Source organism: Borostomias antarcticus (assembly GCF_949987555.1).
Source record: "Borostomias antarcticus genome assembly, chromosome: 8".
NCBI classification, from domain to species: Eukaryota; Metazoa; Chordata; class Actinopteri; order Stomiiformes; family Stomiidae; genus Borostomias; species Borostomias antarcticus.
This window is the reverse complement of record NC_140241.1, coordinates 20419977-20430548: the sequence shown is the minus strand read 5'-3', so window position 1 is coordinate 20430548 and position 10572 is coordinate 20419977. Positions and strand designations below refer to the sequence as shown.

At 46.8% G+C, this 10572-nt stretch overlaps 1 protein-coding gene across 1 annotated transcript in view; it reads right to left on the bottom strand.

The window, feature by feature from the left end:
* Positions 1-208: 208 nt before the first annotated feature.
* The window catches only part of dnm1a (dynamin 1a), a gene marked incomplete at both ends in the record, with an annotated part of 59797 nt that continues 49433 nt past the window's right edge, over positions 209-10572 (bottom strand). Inside the window, 3 exons of the mRNA XM_084441566.1 lie at positions 209-239; positions 8238-8444; positions 10189-10430. Of these exons, the coding sequence (XP_084297692.1) occupies positions 209-239; positions 8238-8444; positions 10189-10430 (480 nt within the window). The remainder of the gene's footprint in view (positions 240-8237; positions 8445-10188; positions 10431-10572) is intronic.

Genomic DNA, 10572 nt, shown 5'->3' with positions numbered 1-10572 from the left:
TGTGTACCATGAGTGCATGTGCGTGTGTCTTCATCCATGCATGTGTGTGTGTGTGTGTGTGTGTGTGTGTGAGAGACGAGGCTTCTACAGGAGGAAGAGGAGGAGGAGGAGGTAGTGGAGGTCAGGTCTGCTCTGACGTCCCTGGTCTCTGGTCCGAGGGGTCGGGCGCTGGGGCGCGGGGGCTTGGTGGTGGGAGGGGCACGGGGGTCTAGTGGGTCGGAGAGGGCGGGGGTCTCCGGCTGCCGTGGGGAGACACACAGATATGGACACACACACACACACACACACATAAGAGAACACAGGGATCAGTTAGGTTTGGCATTCTGGCGGGGGGGGGGGAATTCTCACAAGCACAAAAGCAATACTTACACTGACTCACTATTACAGTACCAACACCACACTATTACAGCACCAACACCACACTATTAACACCACACTATAACAGCACCAACACTTCACTATTACAGCACCAACACCACACTATTAACACCACACTATTACAGCACCAACACCACACTATTAACACCACACTATAACAGCACCAACACCACACTATTACAGCACCAACACCACACTATTGACACCACACTATTACAGCACCAACACCACACTATTAACACCACACTATTACAGCACCAACACTTCACTATTACAGCCCCAACACCACACTATTGACACCACACTATTACAGTACCAACACCACACTATTACAGCACCAACACCACACTATTACAATACCAACACCTCACTATTACAGTACCAACACCACACTATTAACACCACACTATTACAGTACCAACACCACACTATTACAGTACCAACACCACACTATTACAGCACCAACACCACACTATTACAATACCAACATCTCACTATTACAGTACCAACACCACACTATTACAGCACCAACACCACACTATTACAATACCAACATCTCACTATTACAGTACCAACACCACACTATTAACACCACACTATTACAGTACCAACACCACACTATTACAGCACCAACACCACACTATTAACACCACACTATTACAGCACCAACACTTCACTATTAACACCACACTATTACAGCACCAACACCACACTATTAACACCACACTATTACAGCACCAACACTTCACTATTAACAGCACACTATTACAGTACCAACACCACACTATTAACACCACACTATTACAGCACCAACACTTCACTATTACAGCACCAACACCACACTATTACAGTACCAACACCACACTATTACAGTACCAACACTACACTATTAACACCACACTATTACAGCACCAACACCACACTATTAACACCACACTATTACAGCACCAACACCATACTATTACAGCACCAACACCACACTATTAACACCACACTATTACAGCACCAACACCACACTATTACAGCACCAACACCACACTATTACAGTACCAACACCACACTATTACAGTACCAACACCACACTATTACACTACCAACACCACACTATTACATTACCAACACCACACTATTACAGCACCAACACCACACTATTAACACCACACTATTACAGTACCAAAACCACACTATTACAGCACCAAAACCACACTATTACAGCACCAACACCACACTATTACAGCACCAACACCACACTATTGCAGCACTAACACCACAGTCAAGTAACACTGCCTTACACACTCTACTGGCGTATTCAGGTTCTCCTGCATTCAATAGTTCTTACACACAAACAATAAAATACACTAAAACACACACAATCTATCTCTCTCTCTCTGTCACACACACACACACACACACACACACACACACACACACACACACACACACACACACACACACACACAGCTGCATGAGGCAATATGGGAGACAATGGTTACACGACAGCTAAGAGCTCAGAAAGTCTGAAGGTCTTAGGCTAGTAATTCTGTAGAACCACATTCTTTGATTCAATAATTCCTGCAATCATTAAGCAATACTAAAATATTGTCAGGTAATATGATAGGTGTTGCATATGGTCTTCCCAGAAGGGGGCAGTATTGCTCAATTTTCCACCATCATAGTCTACTGATGAATATCAAACAATAAGGCCTACAAAGCAGAACATTTAGAAACAACTTTTAACCCTTACGAGATATGCATTTTTCTAATTGCAAGGAAATATAGCAACCACAAAATATGTGCTGAATATTTAGTCTCTTGTTGTTCTACAAAGTATATTCCTTTTGGCAGATAAATGGCTAAATAACACTGGGAATGACTGTCAGATAAGGCTTAGTCAACTCTACATGCCCCTTTAATGAATCTTTATCAGACACAGTACAGCTTCATAGGGCGAGCTGACCTCTGGCTGACCTCTGGCTGACCTCTGACTGACCTCTATCCAGACAGGACAGACACACAGGACAGCGAGGTGTCATACCAAACGTTCATAGCTGGGAATGGGCGGGATGTCATGGCGAGACACACAGACACAAACCCATGACCTTTGACCCCAAAATGGACGATCTGGCGCGGTGTGTGTGTGTGTGGTTTGTATGTGTGTCTGTGTGAGTGTAGCATAGCCAGACCAAGGGGTATTCATGGATCCTCTGACTTCCTCAGACCACAATTTCCCAAACTGAAACACGCACCCTCACACCAGACAAACACTGGATTACAATTTCAGCTGTTCTCAAAGACATCGGCACACTCAGCGAGGCTCGTGCAGCGACACAAACACGCGCACTGCGAGCGGCGTGTGCACTCGCATGTCGGTGTGTGTGTGTGTGTGTGCGTGCGTGTGTGTTGCATCTGTGTGTGTATGTGTGTGTGTGTCTGTGTGTGTGTGTGTATTGGGTCTGTGTATGTGTGCGTGTGTTTGTCCGTGCAGCGCTAGGAAAGGCATACGGGGGAGCGCTTGAAGAAGAAAAAGAAAGAAAAAGAGAGGGATGAGCAGGCAGTGAAAAGATGGAGGATAGAAATCTAAGAGAAAGCTGATAATGGCGGTGATGATGATGATGATGATGAGGATGATGAGGATGATGATGGTGAGTAGTACCAAACGTACCAGAAGTGTTAGTCCTCATTGGTCACTGATAGTGATCCTGAAAGAGGAATCAAAGTCACAGGGGGGGCAGAGGTGTGGTGAGGGAGGGAGGGTGAGGAGGAGGAGGAGGAGAGGAGGAGGAGGAGGAGGAGGAGGAGGAGGAGGAGGAGAGGAGGAAAGGAGTGCAAACAAACACATACAGGTTCAGTGCAGGAAGAGACCCACGTCACATGACGAGGCTCGGCTCTCACCCAGGGCCAGTCAGAATTCAGGAAGTCATTTTGAGGGGGAACATTATTCGGAAGTTGATTTTTGGATGTTAATTTCAACCAAATGTCAATTTCACATTGTTGGGACATTGTATGGACATTGTGAGGGTTGTCGGAGTCAGAGCAGTGCACGGTAACGTGTGTGCCGTCAGTAAAGGCAAGCTGCTGAGTCAGCGCTAGACCGGTTCAGGTTATGCTAGCCCACAACCACAGGCCAAAACAAGGCAAACGCTAGCAGCACAGAGGGTAGATCAACATATGAGAGAAAGGAAAATTATATGCTTCTACATCTCTCTCTCTCTCTCCCGCTCTCTCTCTCTCCCTTTCTCTCTCTCTCTCTCTCCCTCTCTCTCTCTCTCTCCCTCTCTCTCTCCCTCTCTCTCCCTCTCCCTGTCTCTTCTCTTTCTCTCTCATTGCCTATTTCTCATATAGTGGAGCGGCTAAGAGCTTATTTTGGTCAGAATCTTTTAGTTGATGATACCGGTGTGAAAATTGGCATGAGCAGTCTCCATGGGTCACTTGATAAGAAAATTGGACCTGGACAACAGCGAAAGCCACCTTGTGGTGGTATGGGAGCTTGGGTACCTCAGTGAACCCTGAGAGCTATGCAGGTGGGAGGCGACTCCTGGCAGGTTTTACCCAACTGGACAGGTTGTGGGCGAGGAGTCAGACAAAACACAAACAACCTCTCTTGACAGGAGAGGCTTTTGTGGAACCCAATACATTTTTATGTAAAAATGACTGCCATCTTGAAACTTCAAGTGGCTGTGGGTGAAATTTCTAATGTCTGGGAGCATTCTTGTCAAGTGGCCCTTTGAGTCGGCTCATGGCAATTTTCCAGCTTGTATCACAAAGTAAATCTGCTCCACTAAGGTGTTAGCCATCTTAAAAATGGCTGCCATCTTGAAATTTCAAATGCACAATAGTGACCAATGGAGACTGCTCATGCCAATTTCACGCTTGTACCACACATTGAAAGATAATAGCACTTATCTGCTCCACTACTATCCCTACTCTCTCTCTCTGTCTCTCTCTCTCTCTCTCTCTCTCTCCATTCTCAAGGTAGATAAACAGACACTCAACTCCAGACAAAAGGCCTCATATTTGAACATTCCTGATCCAAACAAAGGGTTCAGCCATTAAAGAGAACTGAGGGACAGAAAGAAAGAGGAAGAAAAGTGGGAAAAGTTTACCGGCCATTTGTATCCTCTGTATGGGAATGCTGGATTATACAGTAGGTAGTTGTGGGAGGAGATGAAGTACATGAGGCATGTGAGTTAGTGAAACCCGGAGGTCTGTTAGTAGTGGCGCTGATAGCTGAGAGCATCAGTGCATAGGGCCGGTGCCTAGTGATGTGTTTCTGGTTGTGTTGGACCTGAACGGGTCAGGGGATCGACCCTGTAGCTGAGGGCTAAGAACTAATGCTGTGCTAACACCAACACAACTCCTTCCCCTGTGTTGGCATCCGGAACAACAACGGTGAGTGTCTTGTTGACTTCTGCCTTGAAAACAACTGCGTAGTTGGTGGTACCATCTTCCCACACAAGGCCATACACAAACTCACTTGGAGGTCACCTTATGGACTTACAACTAACCAGATTGACCACATCCTAATCAAGATGTAAGAGTCTTCCGTGGTGCGTATGCCAACAGCGACTACTACCTGGTGACAGCTAACATCAAGCTGAAGCTCAGAAAAGTTGAACAGCAGGGTCTACGAAAGAGACAGCCCAACAACGGCAAACTGAAATGTCAGAACATCCACAAAGAGTTTGTGTTGGAGCTGAGAAATCGCTTTGGTGCTCTTGGCGCCCTGGCTGACGCAAGTGATGCGGAACCCGATATCCACAGCAAATGGGTAATCATCAAGTACAGTATACCTATTCTGAGGCAACTACCAAGATCCTGGGCTACAAAGAAAAGAAGAACAAGGAGTGGACACCTGGCACTTGGTAGAAAATAGAACAAAGAAACCAACTTAAAGTCGCACTGAAATGAAAAAAGCATTCTGTCCCATTTTGGTTCACATAATTGGTCATAGTGTTCACCTATTTAACGATGTATGCCAAAAAAAATACAAAATTCTACTTTTGTTGTAATCTTATATCAAAGAATATAATTTCTTACTTCCTGGAAAACGGTAGGTCACGTGCAATGAAGACAACAGGTACCTTAGATTTTAGGCCAATAATCTCACGACATCCACCCATCAATCAACGCTATCCTTCTATCGAATCTGTCTAAAGTTCTTAAAACCCGTCCACTTGTCAATGTTCCAATCAAATTCCTCTAAACATAATGTCCCACCCTCATCGCTTGTTTGCATCGGAAATACATCAAACTATGGAAGTTAGATGATCTCAAACGTCCGTTTCAGTGCGACTTTAAGGCCAAGATGCTGAACACCAAGTCTCTGAGGCTCCAGAAACAGTCCCAAGAAGCGTATAAAACCAAGGATGAGATGGTCAAAAACAGTGCAACAAGGGACAAAAGGGCCTTTGTTGAGATGCTAGCAAAGTAGAACCGGCAACAAGAAGAGGCGAAATGAGTGTTGTATATAAAATCACAGAACAGCTCTGTGACAAAAACATCAGCCAATCTGCTCTTGTAAAAGACGAGGATGGCAACAACCTGTTAACAGAGTGTGAACAGGCAGCGAGATGGGTGCAGCACTTTCGTGAAGTCCTCAACTGCTCTGAACCAGAACACCCTGCTAGCCCCACATCTGCAGATAACACAGGCCTACTCAACATCAACACCAGCCCTCCAACTGAAACAGAAGTGTCATCCAAATAACAAAGGACAGGAAAGCTGCAGTCTTTGACTCCATCCACGCAGAGATGCTGAAGCTGACCTCAACACCTCAGTTACTGTAAGGTTCTCACAGACTGTTCAGAAACATCTGGGACAGTGTGGTGTATTGGGCAAAGAATGAGGCATAGTCCAGGTTCAGTTTAACCTTTTAGTAGAGGCTTTGGATCAAAAACAAAGAACAAGCAATCAGAAAGCCCTTTTAAAGATGGCCACCCTCCTGTGCCTACCCCCCACTTCCTGTGACTAAAGAGACTCAATAGTGCATGGTGACCACTAGTGGTTAAGAGTAACAACAGCAAACACTACAGACAGAAATTACATTCTGTGGATTGGGCCAAAGGTCTGATTGCTAAAATCCCAAAGAAAGGCAATCTGCAAAACTGGCGAGGCATCACATTGTTCTACACCATCGAAGGTCTTCTGCAGAATCCTGCTGGGCAGAATTGACACAGCGATTGACACCAAACTGAGGCAGGAACAAGCAGGCTTCAGGAAAGGAAGAAGGTGCTCTGACCAGATCTTCACACCAAGGAACACCATTGAACAATACCTGGAGTGGAACAACCCATTATACATCAATTTCATCGACTTTCAGAAAGCGTTTGACAAGCTTACACCATGACACAATGTAGAAGATTGTGAAATTCAATGGAGTTCCACAAGATAATTGTACTGTTTTACCATCTATTTGATTGTAGTGTGATCTGAATCTGGTCTACGCCAGGGATGTATCATCTCTCCCATTCTCTTCCTTATTGCCATCGACTGGTCCAATGCGCAAAACCACTTCAGACAAACCTAGAGGCATCCAGTGGACTGTCTTCACCCAGCTGGAAGATCTCAACTATGCAGATGACCTAGCCATCCCCTCCACAAATCATACTCGCCTACAAAAGAAAACGGATAGGATCGACAGATTTGCCAAACAGATGTGTTTGAACATGAATACCTCCAAAACCCAAGTGATGTGCATAAAAATGGCCACTCTCTTGATTATGCCGAGGAGTTTACATATCTGGGAAGTCTACTCAGCAAGGACAATGCATGCAGTAAAGACATCAGCATAAGGCTTGGGAATGCTCACAGTGCATTTGCATTTGCATACCATCTGGAAGTCAAAGCAATACAGCCAAAAAAAACAGATCAGACTGTATAACAGCACAGTTAAGTCAGTTCTGCTGTGCGGCTCAGAAAGCTGGTGAGTTGTTGAGAGTGATATGAAGAAGATCAATGCATTCCTCAATGGATGTCTCCGGAGGACATATTCTGGCCAGAATTTCAAACGAGGACTTGTATAAAAATACAAACTGTCGCAATGTGGTGCTGGAAATTAAACAGCGCTGTCTCCAATGGCTAGGACATCAGAATGGACCAGGACTCTATTCCCCAAATAGCTGTGAGATGGACTCCACCTGGAAAGAGGAAACAAGGGAGGCCAAAAGGAACCTGGCTGACTGTGACCTTTGAAATCAAAGCGACTAACCTAATCTGGGGCGAGGCACGACATGCTGCACAAGACAGGACCAGATGGAAGCAGATAGTTGCAGCCTTATGTTCCTCAGCAAGGAACAAAGAGGATTAAGTAAACAAGTAAGCAACACCAACACAGGCTTTTCCCTTGATACAGTTACATGTAAACAAGCCTGCTTGGGCCCCCTGTACTTTCTCTATCTTCTTCTTTCTCCTCCATCTCTCTATCCATCAGTCCTTCATCTGTCATCGCACCACTCGCCCGACATCTCGAACACCTCCTCCTATTCTATCTATCTATCTATCTATCTATCTATCTATCTATCTATCTATCTATCTATCTATCTATCTATCTATCTATCTATCTATCTATCTATCTATCTATCTATCTATCTATCTATCTATCTAATAACCACCTCTATTCGTCTATCTCTCCATCTCTCTAGCACAGCACAAACGCTCTCCACTTCCATCCCTTCGTCGGGCTGGCTTCACATCCTCCCTCGGTGACAGAGAGCAGTCACACTCTGGGCTTGGACACTATCTCCTCATAATCATCACTTTGGGTCCTTTATAAAACCCCCCATGGGGTCAGGTTTTCTCTCCCTGCCTACAGTACCCCAGGGTCAGGAGGTCGACGGGGGGGGGGTTTGAGTCCAGCTCACCTGGGCACGCCGGGGGGTGCGCGGTTAGGCCTGGAGGGGACAGAAGGGGGAGGCCCGCTGAAGGGGTCCGGCGAGGCCCCAGGGCGAGACGGGACCGGGGGCCCGCCAGCGGGAGCCATACCAGGGGCCGGGCCACGGGAGACGGGCCGGGCTGGGGGCCCTGGAGGAGGGGCCCTTCTCTGAGGAGTGGGACTGGTGGCTGGAGACCTGGGGGTTGGAATGGAGGGGGGGGGGGGTAATAGTGTGAGGAACACTGAAGCCCAAGAACAATGGACCTCATTCCTGAACGCAGTTAAGAAGAAGTTAAGAAGCAATTTCTTCTTAACTCCACTTACGAAGTTCCCGGGACAATTCTGGCATTCCTGAATGGTTTCTTATCTCGGATTTATTCTTATCTAAGAACGGGATTTAAGAACGCGGAAATGCAATCATAGGTAGGCCAGAGAGCTGGCGGGGCGTTTATGTATGCAAATTCAGGTGTACGAGAACGCACATTCAACTTAAGAAGGGGAGCACAGCTGAGAACACTTTGGCGGTTTAGGAATACATTTCCACCCATTCATGAATCCGGCGGGGATCTTTCTTAGGGTTGGTCTTACAAAGACATTTAAGAAGACACTTAAGAAAATGTTCAGGAATGAGGTCCATTGACATCAGCGGCGTGTTCCTCAACGCGTCATAAGGGCAAGCCAAAGCAAGCATAAAATATCACTCAATATAATCCTCAACCTCTCTCCCTCGTCATCCACATCTACCTACCATCCCTACTTCATCCCTCCTTTATCATCCCTCCTTCATCCCTCCTTCAGCCCTCCTTATATACATTTCATCCCACCTTTATCATCCCTCCCTCATCCCTCCTTCATCCCTCCTTATCTACCTTTCATCCCTCCTTCATCATCCCTGCTTCATTCCTCCTTATCATCCCTCCTTCATCCTTCCTTATCATCTCTGCTTCATCCCTCCTTCATCCCACCTTATCATCCCTCCTCCATCCCTATTTATCATCCCTCCTTCATCCCTCCTTTCTCATCCCTGCTTCATCCCTCCTTATCATCCCTGCTTCATCCCTCCTTATCATCCCTGTTTCATCTCTCCTTTCTCATCCCTCCTTCATCCCTCCTTATCATCCCTGCTTCATCCCTTCTTTATCATTCCTCCTTCATCCCACCTTTATCATCCCTTCTTCATCCCTCCTTCATCATCCCTCCTTATCCTCCCTGCTTCATCCCTCCTTATCATCCTTGCTTCATCCCTCCTTTATCATCCCTCCTTATCATTCCTGCTTCATCCCTCCTTATCATCCCTGCTTCATCCCTCCTTTATCATCCCTCCTTCATCCCTCCTTTATCATCCCTCCTTCATTTCTCCTTATCATCCCTCCTTTATCATCCCTCCTTCATCCAACCTTTATCATCCCTTCTTCATCCCTCCTTTATCATCCCTCCTTTATTATCCCTGCTTCATCCCTCCTTATCATCCCTGCTTCATCCCTCCTTTATCATCCCTCCTTATCATCCCTGCTTCATCCCTCCTTCATCCCTCCTTTATCATCCCTCCTTCATCTCTCCTTTATCATCCCTCCTTATCATCCCTCCTTATCATCCCTGCTTCATCCCTCCTTCATCCCTCCTTTATCATCCCTCCTTATCCTCCCTGCTTCATCCCTCCTTATCATCCTTGCTTCATCCCTCCTTATCATCCCTCCTTCATCCCTCCTTATCATCCCTCCTTCATCCCTCCTTATCATCCCTGCTTCATCCCTCCTTTATCCCTCCTTATCATCCCTGCTTCATCCCTCCTTTATCCCTCCTTATCATCCCTCCTTTATCCCTCCTTTATCATCCCTCCTTCAACCCTCCTTATCATCCCTGCTTCTTCCCTCCTTTATCCCTCCTTATCATCCCTCCTTTATCCCTCCTTTATCATCCCTCCCTCATCCTCCACGTACCTTCCCCCGGAGCGGTTGGCCTGCACCTGTAGCCAGGAGTCATCGACGGGCGGCGGCATGGGCGCGGTGACGGTGGAGGTGCTGATGTCGCCGATGATGCCAAGGGCCTCGCGCAGGGCGTGGTACATACGCAGCATCTCATCCCGGTGCTGGGCCTGCTCGGCCGACTCTTCCATCAGCGTGTTCTGGTCCCCACACGAGTACAGCTGGGCCAGCAGCTCGGCGTTGATGAACTCCTTGGTCTGCAAAGGGGGAGGGGGGGGGTGGAGGGGGAGGAGCCAGGAAAAGTGGGAGCTCGGATGACGACATGCCGGGAAAACACTCTCAAACCGAGGAACGTGGCCGGACGACTGAGAAAGGTGTTCTTGAGAACTACTTCATTGG